Source organism: Theropithecus gelada, chromosome 2 (assembly GCF_003255815.1).
Source record: "Theropithecus gelada isolate Dixy chromosome 2, Tgel_1.0, whole genome shotgun sequence".
Taxonomy (NCBI): domain Eukaryota; kingdom Metazoa; phylum Chordata; class Mammalia; order Primates; family Cercopithecidae; genus Theropithecus; species Theropithecus gelada.
In genome coordinates, this window is record NC_037669.1 from 174934608 (window position 1) to 174954597 (window position 19990).

Consider the following 19990-nt stretch of genomic DNA (forward strand, 5'->3'; position numbering starts at 1 on the left):
ACTATTCACAATAGCAAAGACTTGGAATCAACCCAAATGTCCATCAGTGACAGACTGGATTAAGAAAATGTGGCACATATACACCATGGAATACTATGCAGCCATAAAAAAGGATGAGTTTGTGTCCTTTGTAGGGACATGGATGCAGCTGGAAACCATCATTCTCAGCAAACTATCGCAAGAACAGAAAACCAAACATCGCATGTTCTCACCATAGGTGGGAACTGAACAATGAGATCACCTGGACTCGGGAAGTGGAACATCACACACCGGGGCCTATCATGGGGAGGGGGGAAGAGGGAGGGATTGCATTGGGAGTTATACCTGATGTAAATGACGAGTTGATGGGTGCTGACGAGTTGATGGGTGCAGCACACCAACATGGCACAAGTATACATATGTAACCTGCACGTTATCCACATGTACCCTAGTACTTAAAGTATAATATAATAATAATAATAATAAAATAAATAAAATTATCTAAATAATTTAGTTTACAAGTAGTTACCTTAATGAAGCAAATATATCTTGTATCATTCTTTCTCCTGTCAGTTGTAGCAAACATCTTACATATATATGATTGTATTTGTTTGCTAGGGCTGCCATAACAAAATGCCACAGATTGGGTGGATTAAACAACAAAAATTTATTTTCTCAGTTCTGGAGGCTAGAAATCCTGAGATTACAGTGTCTGTAAGATTATTATTATTATTGTTTTGAGACCATCTTCTTGGCTTGCAGATGGCTATTTTCTTGCTGTGTCCTAATATGGTCTTCCTTCTGTGCATGTCTGTCTTCACTTCTTCTCCTTATAAGGAGACCAGTCATATTGGATTAGGGCCCACCCTAATGAACTCATTTTAACTTCATTACCTTTTTTAAGGCTCTCTGTTCAAATATGACCACATCTGAGGTTAGGACTTCAACATACAAATTTGGGGGTGTGGGGAGGACAAAATTCAGCCCATAATGATGTTACTTTATAATTTTTTAACTTGCCAAAACCCAAAAATGTGTAAAGTATATGTTTGTTTGAACTTTATAACAACACAGTGAGGAACCAGTTACAGTGAGGTCTAGATACCTGCTTGGTGCCTGTATTGGTTTGTTCTCATGCTGCTAATAAAGACATACTTGAGACTGGGTAATTTATAAAGAGAAAAGGTTTAATTGACTCACAGTTCAGCATGGCTGGGGAGGCCTCAGGGAACTTACAATCATGGCGGAAGGGGAAGCAAACACATCCTTCTTCACATGGTGGCAGCAAGGAGAAGTGCTGAGCAAAGAGGGAAAAGCCCCTTATAAAACCATCAGATCTCATGAGAATTCACTCACTATCACAAGAACAGCAGCATAGTGGTAACCGCCCTCATGACACAATTACCTCCCACCAGGTCCCTCCTACAACATGTGGGGATTTTGGGAATTACAATGCAAGATGAGATTTGGGTGGGGACACAAAGCCTGACCATATTAGTGCCTCTTGTCTGGTTTATGGCAAAACCAGAGAAAAATGTTGCCAGTCAGAGACTTGAGCATGTGTTGGTCTTTACTGTACCACTAGGAAATGTTGGAAAAAATCTAAGCATTCTGTGTCTCACATCACTGGGCTATAACATGTTGGGACATATGAAAGGTAGAGGGGTACAGGATTTGGGATTATGAACATCATTATCTAACTGGGACTTTACAGTGCTGCAAATTGAAGTAGCACTTGACAGCTGTACAGATTTCTGAATGGTTTGGTATATTAGATATGCATATTTTATACCTTGATCTGTGAAACTCCATCATATTTCTACTGTACATTCCTTAATCATAGCTTGCTAACCTTATTTGCTGCCTTCCCTTCCTGCTTTATTCTCTGAACAGTAGGTCAGTGTGTAGAATGATTGGTTAATTTTTTAACACTTAGTTGATATGTAAGTGCAATTTTGCCATGGATAGCTTTAGTCTAATAATTTACATTGTACTATTTAAATACAAGATGATAATTTTGATTTCAGATTTGTAATTTTTAAAATAAAAAGTCAATTTTTTGATACATTAATACTAAGTATTTAAGAAATTATAGACTTAATATGTATGTAAGATAAATAAAATACCTAGCTATAGTTGCAATGTATTATCTGAATGAAAAAAATAGATATTACTGAGATGAACTCATCTGTATCTTTTTCAGTTTTATTTCACTGAAAGCACACCATCATTCTATCCTTGGTCTTGATACAGTAGCAATCCTTACTGATCAAACATCTGATAAGAAAGGCCTTTTGTTATTTTAGTAACTTTACTCTTTTGACTATGGTATAAGATAGTCCTCATAAAATTGATTTTATCATAGAGCTGGAGAAAACCTTCAGAGATCATGTGGTTGCCCTACTTCAATAAGCAAAAGACATTCTTACACACACATACACACACGCACACACGCAAACACACATACCCCTACACTATACACCACACGTACTTTGGTACTCTTTACCAAATGGTTGTTTAGGCTCTTAACTAGCAAGGAAATGAAATTTATGGGGCTGAATATTCCATCTTTGGGCTAATTATTCTTAAGTATTTCTCTTTTTCCTTTCTTGAGTTGAATATAGCCTCCCCATGGTTTCCCTTCCTTTGGTACTGATCCTGCTTCTGAGCCATGACTATGATCTAGTCTAGTGGAAAACATTTGGGCTTTGGCATTAGAAAGTCCTTTTTCAAACTGTGTTTTCACCTTTTATTAACAGTCTTCTTAAGAAAGTTACAGAATAGCTCCAAGACTCAGTTTTCATTTAAATGAAGAAAATAGGCCAGGCCCGGTGGCTCACGCCTGTAATCCCAGCACTTTGGGAGGTCGAGGCGGGTGGATCACTTGAGGTCAGGAGTTTGAGACCAGCCTGACCAACATGGTGAAACCCCATCTCTACTAATTAGCTGGGCATGGTGGCAGGCACCTGTAATCCCAGTTACTTGGGAGACTGAGGCTGGAGAATCGCTTGAACCCAGGAGACAGAGGCTGCAGTGAGCCAAGATCACACCACTGGACTCCAGCCTGGGTGCCAGAGCGAGACTCACTCTTAAAAAAAAAAAAAAAACAAACTTACTTCATCAGGTTGGTGGGAGGAACATAATCAAAGCCTCAAAGGAGTGCTGGGAACACTGGCATCATTAACTTGCCTCAGTAAGTTGTCTCTTCCAATTACACCCCAATTTTTTTTTTTTTGGACCACTTTTAAATATCTGTGATATTCCTCCTCAGTTTCTCTTATAATAGCCTTGAATCAATTTTCATTTTACTGTTTAAATTACAGAAATTATTTTTAAAATATTAAGCAAATATATTACTTAAAAATTCTAATTTTCTTAACACTAAATTTGTTTTTATTTACATTCACAATCAGGAATTTTTACAGTTATTATGTACCCATAAATTTTTAGTTTATTTCAAACTCCCTTTTAAACAGAACATGATAAACCAAATAAAATGAATAACTTCTTAGGTGTGGGTTTTCTCACATCAGAAGTTTTTCAGGACTATTCTCTAATTTCCTGTCCAGACTCTATATAGAAATATTATTTCAGTTTTTGCTTATCGGGGGTGTTAATGACAGAAGCTCTCTGCTGCATATTATGAAATAGAAAAACCAAATAAAACAAAAAAAAGTAGAAGAGTAGAATGGGCAAAAGTGGGAAATGAAGACCAAAGAGAAAAATGAAACATATCAAGAAATTTGTGGAGATTTATGTCATGGAAGAACGTATCTCTAAATGTTTGTTTTTAACAAAGAATAAATTTTATTTTCAATGTTGAGGATTTTTGAACAATGTGGTCACCTGGCAACGCAGCAGATGGAGAAAGGAGACAGGATGGAACTGCTGAGCTCTATTTCTGCTTTTCCCACAGTAGTTTGACTCCACAGCATTATCAAAGCCTGAGCTACCAGGATTCCTTTGACAGACCCGGCTCAGGAAACACCAGCTCTCTCCTACTCCATCAGAAACCGTGCTTCCTGGGTTAACATTTTACTAATTAATCATTCGATTGTTTACAGTTAATTCAGCTCTACCTGAATTTGATGAATCTTTTTTTTTCTCTTTGAATCTTTTCTATCATCAGTGCCTAAATATCTCTTATTGTCCCTGGAGATCATTCTTTTGCTTTATAATTCTTTCCTTATGTCTTACCTATATCTTAAACTTGTGACTATTTCAAAGCTTTCTATAGCTATAAAACACAACTTATTATTTGTATCAAACAAATATCCTAACTTTGAAAGATATAAGTGGGAATATATGTTTTGTGAAAAGTCATTAAAATTCAAAGGAGGAAGTTAATATGTGATTGATAGATGTGTTGATGTCTGCCTTTTTAAAAGCATCAAAATAATTACAAATGTTTTCTTTTGAAAGTTGGCCAGGGATACTTTGCCCTGACCGTTTTAAAGGGAAATATGTGACCTATGACCCAGATGGAAATGTTGAAGAGTATCACATAGAATTCCTGGGCGATCCTCATTCAAGATCATGGATAAAGGCAACCTTCGTTGGACATTATAGTATCACATTAAAGGTAGGTACAGTAACATCAAAACTTTATTCTTCTTGCACTTATTTTTAGTTATGGTAATTTTTATCTTTGATCATAAAATACAATTATTTGCTTTTAGATTTATATAAATAAATGTATGCTGTTTATTTAATTGAAATATTTGTATTTTTAGTGTTTTTCTCAAAGAAAGTATGGACATAAAATCGTTGTGGGAGTTTTAAATTTTATTTTTCTAATGGCAATATAATAAAAATCAACTGAAGACTTTATGTGATTGCCTTTTGAAACAATTTTAAGACTATAATTTGGGAATTTTTACATTTTCTTGAGAAGAGGAGACCGTTATAGCCATAGCTCACAGGAAAAATTAATTATGGCTTGCAACCAGCTTTTCAATTTCAAATGGAATATTTCATTTATACTAACTCCTTTGGTATCTTTTCGACTCTTTTTAAACTTTAAATCTCACACTACACTTAATGGATAGACTATTAGGTTAGTGCAAAAGTAACTGCGATTTTGCCATTACTTTTGCACCAACTTAATAGTTTCTCAAATTGATGAGAATAGGTAAACTGGACCTATTTCCAAGTATTTGGTTTAATAAGTATAAACCAATTAAATGACCTGTGTTTATATTCTAATACTGAAACTTTTCATCTGCAAATCATGCTTTCATTAAAACTTGATAAAAAGTAGATGTCAGAAATGTGGATACCTTTTACTTAATTTTAGTATTTTCTGGTTTTTTTTTTTTTTTTTGCGATGGCCAGCCTTGAATTACTGGGCTCAGGTGATCCTCCTGCCTCAGTCTCCCAAGTAGCTAAGTCTACAAGCATACACTACTGCATCCAGCTGGATGTTTTTTGTTTTGTTAATAGTGAGATGTGTACATATTTAGAAATACAAATAAGTACATACACGTATTTAAAACATGCAATTTAATCCACAGTAAAATGAAATCTTTAAATATTGAGGTAATTTTAAATGGGCTTTTACTATATCTTTGGCAAATATATAGTAAAAACTATGTATTTTTTACTCTTTTGTTTGGTATTTTATACTATTCAGTTTGAAGCAGGTAAGAGGGGAGGCTGTTTTTGTGAAAACATTTAAGTATGGAATAACGCCATATCAACCAATTTCATGCTAGTTGTGATCCAGTCATCTTTACATGAGGCATCTTCTCTGCTCTGATGTTTTGAATGTGCTCCTAGATACTTCTGCTGGCAATCACAGAAGACAGGATAGAATATTCCATCTGGGCCCCTTTATAAAGGATAGGGGAATCTTTTAGCTGCTCATGAAGCTGACCTTAGAATCTTAGCTCAGGATAGCTGAGATTTCCCTTCCTTTGAAGATGGAGATTGTATTGACTCCAATTTACGCTCTATTGCCTAGACTTCCCAGGGATTTAATCTTTTATGGTCCTTTCCACTTTGGAGCTCCTATATCCTCAAATGCTATCTCTATACTGCATCACATTGATCCAGATATTAAATACATGCCCCCGACTTCAGAAAAAAAGACAGGACCACTTACACGAAAAGTAATGTATAGTTAAACAATGTAGAGTTTTAAAAATATTTTCTAGAGGAGAGGTATGTAAATTGTACAAGTTGTCTGATCACTTTTTCTAAAACCGGATGAAGAATGATAGTCATGTATAATTTTCTCTGGTTATAGCTGATTAAATCTTACTTCATACACTATTTCAACATCATTTCCCTCTAAATTAATTCTTCTAAACTAATTACTTTAACAACTAATTAAATAATATTTCAGGATTTTCACTGAATATGGACTCTCTGTATTTTGCAGTACATATGTTAAGGTGGGATAGACATAAATTTGCCTACAAAGACCTGCATTATATGCATTTAAATTAATTTTTTTTTTGTTTTGCTATGAAAATTTTAACTATTTTCTTTTGGTTCAATCGTGTTTGTCTAGTCTTTTAAATAGTTAATTTAATAGGTACATGGTTGACATGTTTATGAGACCTCTGACTTAATTAATTTTATTGTTAAGAGCACAATAGTACTTAGTCATTCTCTAGTCATACAGATAATAGAGTTTTCCCCTGATAAATGGAACTACTTATTAATACACTGAGATATACTCCAGAAGATAGTTGAAGGTAATATTTTTATTGTAGATTTATAATTGATGTTAGTTTATATATTTTAGTTTTTAATAGGTAGCTATAAACATAGCTGAAATCCAGCTTCCTCTCTTATAAAGAAGCCTTGATATTCCTGAAAGTATTCAGAGATGGGATTCTGGGAAGATGGTAGAGTAGGAAGCACCATGAATATGTCTCTCCACCTAGACAACAATCAGACCCTGGAAGAATCTGTCTAATGTAACTATTTTTGAACTCGAGTCTATTGAAGACTTGAAACTTCCACGAAAAGGCTTGGACTGTATGCTGCAGTTAATTTCCATCAACTCCAGCTCTTAACACAGTTGCAGCTACCAGTCCCCATTCCCAGTCCTGTGGCAGACAGTTGCACATGTTTCTGGAGCATCTTGCACATAGCTTACAGGAGCTGAGGTGGGCAAAAACGACCTTGTTTTTCAAATATTGGGGATCTGTGCTGTAATCATCTATTGCTGCTGATGATCACAAAGGTTCAGACAATGAAAGAGGCAGCTACTGTTATTATAATCTCCCTCATTTTTGCAAGCCCCTCCCCCTTCAGCTGAAGTGACTTCCAGGGGATTTAAAGGGCTGGCACCCTTTTGCACCACCACTTTCATTTTTCCATTTTTCCTCTTGTGAAAGCCAGACATTAAACACTAGGAAATTTAAAACCAACTGCATATACAGGGAAAATTAGAAAGTGACTGCACAGGCAGAGGGAAAGGTGCAGGCTCAGAAAAGACCTGAGCAACACTCAAAGTTTTAGTTCAGGCTGATCCTTGGCACAAAGATAGCCTACAACAATAAAAAACAACAACAACAACAAAAAACACAAAAGCAATAACAAAAACAGCAAATTGTGGAGAAGAGGATGAATCTGATTTTCAAACTTATCACATTGTTAGACTTAAATGTCCAGTTTTCAACAAAACTTCATAAGGCCTATAAAGAAATAGGAAAGTATGGCTCATTTAAAGGAAAAAAAAAAATCAACAGATACTGTCCCTGAAAAAACTTGATGGCAGATCTTCTAGACAAAGACTTTAAAGCTTCTGTCTTAAAGATGCTTAAAGAACTAAAGGAAGATTTTGAGAGTCAAGAACATGATGTACGAACAAAAGACAAATATGAATAAGGAAATAGAAAATCTAAAAGAAAACCAAAAGAAATTTAGGAACAGAAAAGTAAAACTGAAATGAAAAGTTCACTACAGGGATTCAAAGACAAATTAGAACACAGAGAAGAAAGAGTCAGCAAACTTGAAGGCAGAACAGTTGAAATTATTGAGTCTTAGTGTATTAGTCAGGGTTCTCTAGAGGGACAGAACTAATAGCATACATATATGTGTGTGTGTGTGTGTGTGTGTGTGTATCTATATATGTGTATATATATGTATTTGTGTGTGTGTGTGTGTATATATATACACACATATATTTTTATATACCTACATATAAAGGGGAGTTTATTAAGTATTAACTTACATGATCACAACATCCACAATAGGCTGTCTGCAAGCTTGAGGAGCAAAGAGAACGAGTCCAAATCTCAAAACTGAAGAACTTGGAGTCTGATGTTTAAGGACAGGAAGCATCCAGCACGGGAGAAAGATGTAGGCTGGGAGGCTAGGCCAGTCTCTCCTTTTCACATTTTTCTGCCTGCTTTATATTTGCTGGCAGCTGATTAAATGGTGCCCACCCAAATAAGGGTGGCTCTGCCTTTCCCAGCCCAATGACTCAAATATTAATGTCCTTTGGCAACACCCTCTCAGACACACCCAAGATCAATACTTTGTATCCTTCAATCCAATCAAGTTGACACTCAGTGTTAACCATCCCTTGGCAACTTGAACCTGTACACATCTCCTGAGATCATAAATAGTCTTCAAATAAAGACAATAATAAGGTCATAATTATGCGGAACATAATACAACTATTCTTTGTACAATTGGAAATGCACCAGTTCTCAACCCAAATACTATTACATAAAGTTAGCAATACTTAAATGCTGATGTGAAGTCAATAAATCTTATGTCACATGATAAAGGAAAAAGGAAATAAAGTGAAGATATTTTCTTAGTACAAGTGTATACGTGAACGAACATGTTTTTAACAAAGAATGGGGCAATACTCATGACAATTACAGTCCCATTTCTGCAGCTGGTCATGTGGTTGTAGCTGGTATTGATAACTACCTTCTTCTACTACCCATTCTGTATTCCTTTTGCCTTCAGTAAGCATCTCAGCAGGTCATGGTTTTTTTCCTGGTGAAGTGACCCAAACCTTCATTCCTGAGGGGTCTGGGCTATTTGTAGTCCTGCCTGGATTGCGCTGTTGTAGTTTGCCATTGACCTTAATCACAGGGCATGGTAATACTAAGAGAAACTCTCATGGATCTCCTGTATTCTATGCATACTCTTCCTTACCTCCATTGTGGAGTAGTAGACTGATTGCATCTTGATAGACCAGGTCAATCACCCCAGCCAACATTGTAACTCCCTTAGCCTTTTGACTTAAAGGTAGGAGGAGCCCAAAGTGTCCAGGTGGCAATCTTAACTTCCAGTTTAATGGAAACGTTGTTGTGTCTTCTGATGGCAGCATTCCTCCCTCTGGAACTAAGACCTCTAGGACAGCAAAACATAATGTCACAGAAACTGGAAGCAAAAATTTTGCTAGTGGATCATTAGAGGTGATGGTGAGTGGTGCCACTTCCACTTCCACCTCTTGATTCCTGGACCTCTTGATTCCATGAATCCTGGCTATGAGAGAAACAGTACCATATATTAGATGCTGATTCAGAATATACACAGCCTTCTGGAGAACTTTGCCCCAGCAAAATATTGCCACCTAATTGGCATTATAATTGTGACTTCAAATGGCTATTCCACTGTTCTATCAATCCAGCTGCTCCAGGATGATGGGTAACATAGTAAGACCAGTGAATTTTATGAGCATGAGCCCACTGCCATGCTTCTCTAGCTGTAAAGTGAGTGCCTTGATCAGAGGCAATGCTGTGTGGAATACCATGACGGTGGATAAGGCATTCTGTGAGTCGACGGATGGTAGTCTTGGCAGAAGCATTGTGTGCAGGTTAGGCAAGCCCATATCCAGAGTAAGTGTCTATTCCAGTGAGGACCTCTGCCATTTCCATGATGATAGACGTCCAATATAATCAACTAGCTTCCAGGTAGCTGGCTGATCACCCCAAGGAATGGTGCCCATATCGAGGACTCAGTGTTGGTCTCTGCTGCTGGCAAATTGGGCACTCAGCAGTGGCTGTAGCCAGGTCAGCCTTGGTGAGTGGAAGTCCATGTTGCTGAGTCCATGCATAACCTCCATTCCTGCCACCATGGCCACTTTGTTCATGGGCCCGTTGGGTGATGACAAGGATGACTGAGAAAGAGGCTGAGAGGTGTCCACAGAACGCGGTCATCCTATCCACTTGATTATTGAAATCCTCCTCTTCTGGGGTCACCTGTTGGTGAGCACTCACATGGGGTACAAATATCTTCACAGTTTTTGACCATTCAGAGAGGTCCATCCACGTACCTCTTCCCCACATTTCTTTGTTACCAATTTTCCAGTCATGCTTCTTCCAAGTCCCTGACTATCCAGCCAAACCATTGGCTACAGCTCTTGAATCAGTATATAATCACACATCTGTAGATTTCTCCTTCCATACAAAGTGCACAACCAGGTGCACTGCTTGAAGTTTTGCCTACTGGGAAGATTACCCTTCACAGCTTTCCTTCAGAGATGTCCTAGAAAGGGGCTGTAGTGTTGCAGCTGTCCACTTTCGAGTGTGGTGCCTGCCTATCATGCAGAACCATCTCTTCTGTCAGCTGATCACAGGGAATTCATCATGAGGCCATTGGTTCAGGCTGGGGGAGAGAAGGCAGGGTGGCAGGAGTGGAGATGGTGGAATTTGAGACACTTCCCCATGTAACTTACTTGTGCCTTCAGGACCTGCTTGAGCCCGATCACATATACCACTTCCATTTCATGGTGGAATGCTGCTGTGCACAACCCAGTTTATGGCTAGATGGGTCAGAAAGCACCTAGTTCATGATAGGCAGTTCAGGTCACATGGAGACTTGCTAATCCATAGTCAAATGTTCAGTTTCCACCAAAGTCCAGTAACAGGCCAAGAGCTGTCTCTCAAAAGGAGAGTAGTTATCTGCAGAAGATGGCAGGGCCTTGCTCCAAAATCCTGGAGGCCTCCACTGTGATTTACCTATTTGGGCCTGCCAAAGGCTCCAGACAGCATCCTTACCTGCCACTGACACTTCAAGCAACATTGGATCTGCTGGGTCATATGGCCCAAGTGACAGAACAGTTTGCACAGCAGCCTGGACCTGTTGCATAGCCTTCTCCTGTTCTGGACCCCACTCAAAACTGGCAGCCTTTTGGGTCACTCAATAAATGCACCAGAGTAACACAGCCAAATGAGGAATGCGTCGACTCCAAAATCCAAATAAACCCATTAGGCATTGTGCCTCTTTCTTCGTTGTAGGAGAGTCCAAATGCAGCAACTTATCCTTCCCCTTAGAAGGAATATCTCAACAAGCCCCACATCACTGGACTCCTAGAAATTTTGCTGAGGTAGAAGTTCCCTGAATTTTAGTTGGATTTATTTCCCATCTTCTGGCATGCAAATGTCTCACCAATAAGTCCAGTGTGTTTGCTACTTCTCTCTCACTGGATCCAGTCAGCATAATGTCATCAATGCAATGGACCAGTGTGATACTTCATGGAAGTGAAAAGCGATCAAGGTCTCTCTGAATAAGATTACGACACAAAGCTGGACAGTGGATATACCCCTGAGGTAGGACAGTAAAAGTATATTGCTGGCCTTGCCACCTGAAGGAAAATTGCTTCTGGTGGGCCTTATGGACAAGAATGGAGAAAAAGGCATTTGCCAAATCAGTGGCTGCATATCAGGTACCAAGAAATGTGTTAATTTGCTCAAGCAATGAAACCACATCTGGTACAGCAGCTGCAATTGGAATCACCACTTGTTTACACATATGATAATCCACTGTCATTCTCCAAGATCCATCTGCTTTCTACACAGGCCAAATGGGACAGTTGAATGGGGATGTGGTGGGAATCACCTCCCCTTCGTCCTTCAAGTCCTTGATGGTGGCAGTAATCTCCACAGTCCCTCCAGAGATGCGATATTGTTTTTGATTTACTATTTCTCTAGCTAGAGGCAGCTCTAATGGCTTCTGTTTTGCCCTTCCCACCATTATAGCCTTCACCCTACCAGTCAGGGAGCCAGTGTGGGGGTTCTGCCTGCTGCTACATATGTCTGTGCCAATTATGCATTCTGGCACTGGGGAAATGACCACAGGATGAGTCCAGGGACCTTCTGGACCCACTGTAAGTCAGACCTGAGCTAAAACTCCATTAATTACCTAACCTCCATATGCCCCTACTTTAACTGGAGGACCACAATGACATTTTGGGTCCCCTGGAATCAACATCAGCTCAGAGCCAGTGTCCAGTAGTCCCTGAAATTTCTGATCATTTCCCATTCCCCAGTGCACAGTTACCTGGGTGAAAGCCCAGAGGTCTCCTTAGGGACGTATGGGAGAAAGATTCACTGCATAAATTTTTGGTAATGTAGTGGGGTCCTTCCTAAAGGTGACCCAGCCTCCCCTTCATTCAAGTGGTTCTGGGTCTGTAAACTGGATCAAGTCTGGAAATTGATTGAGGGGGTGTGGTTCTCTGTTTTTCCAATTGAAATTAGTCTTTTGTCCATTCAACCTAGTTTTCTGCTTGTATAAATTAAGTAGGAATGCAGTAGGCTTCCTATCAGTTTCACTTCTAGGAACGTTGTGATTAACTAGCCAATACCAGTGGGCTCTACACAAGTCAGACTATTCTGATTGCTGCTTTGCCTCTGCTGTCCATTACAGTAGATATGCCCACCTTGCCTTTAATGGTTGAGTGTCGCCACTTGGCCCCTGCCACCTCAGGATCCAATTATTCTCATTGTATTTAAATTTTGTAGCCAAGTGACCGTGGTTCCCACTGTTAGATCTGACATACAGAAAAGAGCAATTACAGGGCTCCTTAAAATTGCAGATGCTTCCCTCACAAATCTGTTTTGCAAGGCACTGGTCAAGGGTGTATCTTCTGGACCCTCCCAGCTAGGATGAGTAGGTCTAAGTGACTAATCCACTCCACCATCCCAATCTCCCTAACCCTTTGGACCCCTTCCTCTACATTGAACCAAGGAAGATTAGGCATTTCCAGCTCACTCACAGTGAACCATCTTTTAATCCATGTTTCATGTGACCAAGCAAATAAACTGTTAGAACCTTTTTTTAACTCCCCAAGCCACAACATTAAAAGCAGAGTCCCTACTTAATGGGCCCAAATCAATAAATTCAGCCTGATCCAATTCTGTCTTCCTTCCACCATTATCCCACACCATTAATATCCATTTTTATGCCTGTTCACCAGATTTCTGTTTATATAAATTAGAGAACTCAAACAGCCCTTTTTGAGTGTAGCACACCTACTCATGGTCACACTCTCAACCTCACCTCTAGGGGTGAGGACTTTAGTTATAGGTCTAGAAGATAGCATGAGTGTTGAGGGTGGTTCCTGAGGAGAATCAACATTATTTTGCCTGGCAGCTGCCTCAGGGGAGGCCATCACTCTTGCCTCGGGCAATGCAGGGTTTATCTCCTCAGACAAAGGCAGAAAGGCTGATGGCAGCGTTGGTCGAGGCGGGGAAGCTGCCACTACAGAGTTTACAAATCCAGTGTCCCCAGCTTCATCAGGGTCCTCCCACATGTCCCCATTCCACAGTGCAGGGTCCCATTCTTTTCCAATCAATGCACTCACTTTTAGAGTAGACACCTGGTGAGGCTGTGCATGCACCTTTCGTTGCAGGTCAGCCACTCGCATGATAAGAGCTTGTGTCTGTTTTCCACAATTTCAGCGCTTCCTCTACAGGAGATAAGACTCTCACTCAGGGCAATCTTAGCAGATTTGAGACTTAGTATCTGCTTCTTCTGAAGCCGGGAGTTAGAATCTCTGAGTTCATCTTTTGCTTTCATCACTTTGTCCACTGAACTTAGGAGCAACCAATCAGCTTCATTATATTCCTTGGTTCTTCACATATGGTCAAATGTATTATGTATAGAGTCACTAAACTCCTTGCCTCTCATAGGCAGTGAATCAGGAGTGTCAAATGCATTTATTTGGCTAACTCCATAAAAAGTTCACACCATGGAGTATCAGTGTTTTCTATACTATTAGAAGTAGAGTCCTTAGCATTTTGGGGTCTATCATATTAAGCAGCCAACTCCAGAAACCCCCAAACCAATAAAAGAACTCCATCCTTAATATTCTATTCCCCTAGAACCGTGCCTGCTACCAAAATCTGTATTAGTCAGGGTTCTCTAGAGGGATAGAACTAATAGGATATGTGTGTGTGTGTGTGTGTGTATGTGTGTGTGTGTATGTGTGTGTGTGTGTGTGTGTATCCTATTTATACATATATCCTATTAGTGTGTGTATATATCCTATTTGTGTGTGTGTGTATATGTATATGTGTGTGTGTGTGTATATATATATCTCCTGTTAGTGTGTGTGTATATATATATATGAGTTTATTAAGTATTAACTCACCACTTGGGTTACAGAGTGAGGCCCTAACATTATTAGTCTAAAAGCTAGTATATGTAACTTTGGCTTATAACTCCATATTTTGTTTTCTGCATAACTTAAAAGACTGATGCTCTTCAAAGAATTATTAGTTTATATTTTTGGGCAAACAACATATAAAGATGAAATTTCATGACAGCAACTGAAAGGGGCAGGGATGAAGCTGTTAAAGGAGCAGAATTTGTGTATGTTGTGGAAGATAAGCTGGTATAAATTCAAATTAAAGTGTTATAACTTAAGGATGTAATCCTCATGTTAAACATAAAGAAAACAGCTATAGAATATATGCACAAGGAAATGAGAAAGGAATTTAAATGTTTCAGTATAAAAATTAAATATAAAAGATGCCAGTAAGGCAAGAAATGAGGAACAAAAAGCTGTAAGGCGTATTGAAACAACTAACAAAATGACAGAAATAAGTCCCTTACTAGTAATTATTTAAATGGATTAAACTCCCCAATCAAAAGACAGAGATTAATAGAATGAATAAAAAGACAGGATCTTACTATCTGCTCTCTAATGAGAGACTCATTTTAGATCCAAAGACACAAATAGACTGAAAGTGAAACAATGAGAAAAGATGTTCCATGCAAATAGTAACCAAAAGAGAACAGGGGTGGCTATACTAATAAACAAACATAATAACAAAATAAACATAAATGTTACAAGAAACAAAGGATACAACAACAGAACAAAATAAGGATATTTTAATGAATAAGATGTTCTCAATATAGCGAGAAGATATAACTATTATAAACATGCATCTGTTAAAAGATTATTAAACCATATGAAGCAAAATCTTCCAGAATTGAAGGGAGAAATGGACAGTTCAACAATAATAGTTGGAGACTTAATAACCCATTCTCAATAATGGATAGACCACTAGGCAGAATATAAATAAAGAAATAGAGGACTCAAATAACACAGTAAACCAAATAGATTTAACAGACATGTACAAAACACTCTACCCAACAAGAATAGTATATTTTCTCAGGTTCACATGGGACATTTTCTACAACAGATGACATGATGGACCACAAATTAAGTCTCAAGAGATTTTTAAAAGACAGATGTAATGTAGAGTATTATCTCGGACCACAATGAAATGAAGGTAGAAATAATAAGAGGTAAAATTAGAATTTGTGGGAATTAAACACACCCCAAGACAACCAATGCATCAAAGAAAAAATTATAAGGGAAATAGGCTAACACTTAGAGATGAATGAAACACATCTTAGATAAAACAAAAACACAGGACACTAAAACTTATGGTATGCAACGAAAACAGTACTGAGGGAAAAATTTATACCTACAAACACTTATTGAAAAACAAGAAATATTTCAAATCAGCAACCTAACTTTACAACTTAGAGGACCAGAAAAAGAAAAACTAAATCCAAAGCTACTAGAAGGAAGGAAATAATAAAGATAAGAGCAGAGATAAGATATATAATAGAAAAACAATAGAGAAAATCAATGAAAACAGAAGTTGGTTCTTTGAGAAGATCAATAAAACCGTCAAACCTTTAGCTAGATGTACTAAGAATTAAAGAGAAAAGACTCAAATTACTAAAGTCAGAAATAAAGCAGGGACATTACCACCAATTCTACATAAATAAAAATGACTATAAGAGCATACTGTGGACAGTTATACAGCAACAAATTGGATAACCTAGATGAAATTTATAAATTCCTAGAAACACAAAATCTAGCAAAACTAAAGCATGAAGAAATAGAAAACCTGAGTAGACCTGTAAGTAGTAATGAGATTGAATTAGTAATCCAAAATCTCCCAACAATAAAGAATCCTGGACATGATGGCTTCACTTTGAAGTCTACCAAACACTTAAAGAACAAATACTGATCCTTCAAATCCTACTTTTCCAAAAACCTGGATAGGAGGGCACACTTCCTAACTCATTCTATAAGGCCAACATTACTCTGGTACAAAAGGCAGATTAAAACACTGCACAGAAAGAAAACTATAGGCTAGTATTCCTTATTTACATTGATGCAAAAAGTCAACAAAATACTAACAAACGTATTTCAGCAGAATAGTAAAATAATTATACACTATGGCAAAATAGGATTTATCTTGGAACGTAAGAACAGTTCAATATATAAAAATCAATGAATGTACTGTACCACATTACCAGAATGAAGGAAAAAATCATTAATTAATTAATCATTTCTATATTAATTAATTAATGTACAAAAAGGATTTGACAAGATTCAACAACATTTCATGATTTAAAAAAAAACAAAAAAAAACAAACCAGGAATGGAAGGCTACTATCTCAACATAATAAAAGCCATATATGAAAACTCATGGAAAACATTATATTCAAAGATGAAGAATTAAAATATTTTCTTCTGAGATGATGAACAAGGCACAGATGCCAACTTTCACCATTCTATTCAACATAGTTCTGAAAGTTCTAGCCAGAGCAATTAGGCAAGAAAAAAGACATAAAAGTTATCTAGCTTCCAGGGATGTTGTCAAGAGGCACTCAGAATGGACCAGGATTTGACATACATCGTAGGGTTTCCTACAATACAACCACTAATAAAACTAGGCTGTCCTGAATCCCTGGTAATAGAATTGTTTACCTTTATACAAAGAAGGTTGGGAAAGCACCAAATCTGCATGTGGTGTGTGCCCAGGCAGACTTAGAGGGGTTCGTGCTGTAAGGCCTAAATTTCTTATGCGATGGTCCAAAACAAAGAAACATGTCAGCAGGCCCTATGGTGTTTCCATGTGTACTAAATGTTTTCATGACAGGATCAAGTGTGCTTTCTTAATGAGGAGCAGAAAATTGTTGTGAAATTGTTTAAGGTACAAACACAGAGTCAGAAAGCTAAATTTAAAAATGAAGCGTTTTTTAAGTAACAAAAATTAAAAGTCTTTAAAAAAAAATCCAAATTGGACAGAAAGAAGTAAAATTATCTTTCTTTGCAGATGATATGATCTTATGAGTAGAAAACCTTAAAGATTCCACACACAAAAAATTAGAACCAATAAGTGAATTCAACGAAGCAGCAGAAACACAGAAATTCAGTTGCAGTTCCATACACTAAGAATGCCAAAAGATAATTATAAAAATGATTCCATTTACAATGGCATCAAAAAGAATAAACCATCTGAGAATTAACCAGGAAAATCGAATACTTGTACAATGAAAACTACAAAACATTGGTGAACAAAGTTAGAGAAGATATAAATAAATAGATAGAAACATGTTCCATGTTCACAGATTGGAACTTACTATTGTTAAAATGTTAATACTGACCGGATGTGGTGGCTCATGCCTGTAATCCCAGCATTTTGGGAGGCGGAGGAGGATGTAACACTTGGGGCCAGGAGTTCGAGACCAGCTTGGCCACCATGGAAAAACCCCATCTCTACTAAAAATACAAAAATTAGCTAGGCACGTTGACGCATGCCTATAATACCAGCTACTCGAGTGGCTGAAGCATGAGAATCGCTTGAATCCGGGAGGCAGAGGTTGCAATGAGCTGAGATTGTGCCACTACACTCCAGCCTGGGCTACAGAGTGAGACTCTGTCTCCAAAAAAAAAAAAAAAAAAAAAAAAAAAAAAAAAAAAAAAAAAAAAAAGGTCAATACTACCCAAAGCAATGTACAGAGTCAATGCAATCCCTATTAAAATCCTAATGATATTTTTGCATGAATAGCAAAACCCATCCTAAATTTATTTGGAATCTCAAGGGACCCTGAATAGCCAAAACAATCTTGAAGAACTAAGCTAGAGGACTCACACTTCCTGATTTCAAAACTTAGGATAAAGCTACAGTAAACCTACAGACAAGTGGAATAGAATAGACAGCCCAGAAATAAGTTCTCATGAAAATAGTCAAATTATTCTTGACAGTAGGGCAAAGACCATTCAATGGGGAAAGGACAATCTTATCACGAAATAGTGCTAGGAAAATTGGCTCTTCATATGCAGAAAAATGAAGCTAGACCCTTACCTAAAACCATGTACAAAAATGAGTTCATAATAGATCAAAGACCTAAATGTAAGACCTAAAACTATAAAGTCTTAGAAGAAAACACAGGGTAATAACTAGTGGCATATACCAACAATGGAATATTATTCTGCCTTAAATAGAAAGGAAATACTGACATGCTACATCATGACAGAACCATGAAGATATTACGATAAGTGAAATAATATAATCACACAAAGACAAATACCGTATGATTCCATTTATATGAAGTACTTAGAACAGTCAAAATTGCTGGGCACAGTGGCTCATGCCTGTAATCCCAGCACTTTGGGAGGCCAAGGCCAGTGGATCACAAAGTCAGGAGATTGAGACCATCCTGACTAACATGGTGAAACCCCATCTCTACTAAAAATAAAAGAAAAATAAAAAATAAAAAGTAAAAAAATAGCTGGGCGCGGTGGCGGGTGCCTGTAGTCCCAGCTACTCCGGAGGCTGAGGCAGGAGAATGGCGTGAACCCTACAGATGGAGCTTGCAGTGAGCCGAGATCGCCCCACTGCACTCCAGCCTGGGCGAAAGCGCAAGACTCCGTCTCAAAAAAAAAAGAATAGTCAAAATTATAGAGACAAAGTAGAATGGTGCTGCCAGGGGCTGAGGGAAGTAGAGAATGGGAAGTTATTGTTTAATGGGCACAGAATTTCAGTTTTCAAGATGAAAACAGTATGGAGATAGATGGTGGTGATGATTGCACAACATTATAAATGTGTTTAGTAACACCAAACTGTACATTTAAAATAGTTAAGATGGTAGATTTTATGTGTATTTTATCACAATAAAAAATTACACAAAGTATGTGTTCAACATTTACATCACTCTAGTAATTACTTATAGAAATAACCATGAACATGTGCTGCAGGGCTATTTTTTTAAGCTAATGCATGGTATAGAATTCTTCCCCATTAGTACAAATGATTTTTCTTTTATATTTAGTAGGTACATGTCTGTAGAACCCATGATTTTAAAGTTTATTTTGTAGCTTGATAGGTTACATGATTTAGTGTAGCATTTTAGTGTAGAGTAGTGTAGTGTTTGCTCTTCATGCAAGTCTCGTTGTGCATTAGAAAGCTTTACCAAACAAAAACAATAACAAAAACAGAGAACTGCCTGAGCCTCACTCTACTGGATCAATTAAATCTGAATCTCTTGGAAAAGGGCCAGGCATAAGCATTTTTAAGTTCCTCAAGCATTCGAAGTTCCTTAAGTTTTTTTTTTTTTTTTTTTTTTTAATTTATTTATTATTATTATACTGTAAGTTGTAGGGTACATGTGCATAACGTGCAGGTTTGTTACATATGTATACTTGTGCCTTGTTGGTGTGCTGCACCCATCAACTCGTCATTTACATCAGGTATAACTCCCAATGCAATCCCTCCCCCCGCCCCCCTCCCCATGATAGGCCCCGGTGTGTGATGTTCCCCTTCCCGAGTCCAAGTGATCTCATTGTTCAGTTCCCACCTATGAGTGAGAACATGCGGTGTTTGGTTTTCTGTTCTTGTGATAGTTTGCTAAGAATGATGGATTCCAGCTGCATCCATGTCCCTACAAAGGACACAAACTCATCCTTTTTTATGGCTGCATAGTATTCCATGGTGTATAT

At 37.8% G+C, this 19990-nt stretch overlaps 1 protein-coding gene across 2 annotated transcripts in view; it reads left to right on the plus strand.

The window, feature by feature from the left end:
* Positions 1-19990, plus strand: part of ZCWPW2 (zinc finger CW-type and PWWP domain containing 2) — a 110091-nt gene that overhangs the window by 13822 nt on the left and 76279 nt on the right. For both annotated transcript variants that reach the window (XM_025377087.1, XM_025377088.1), the window contains exon 2: positions 4402-4561. In XM_025377087.1, the coding sequence (XP_025232872.1) occupies positions 4402-4561 (160 nt within the window). The remainder of the gene's footprint in view (positions 1-4401; positions 4562-19990) is intronic.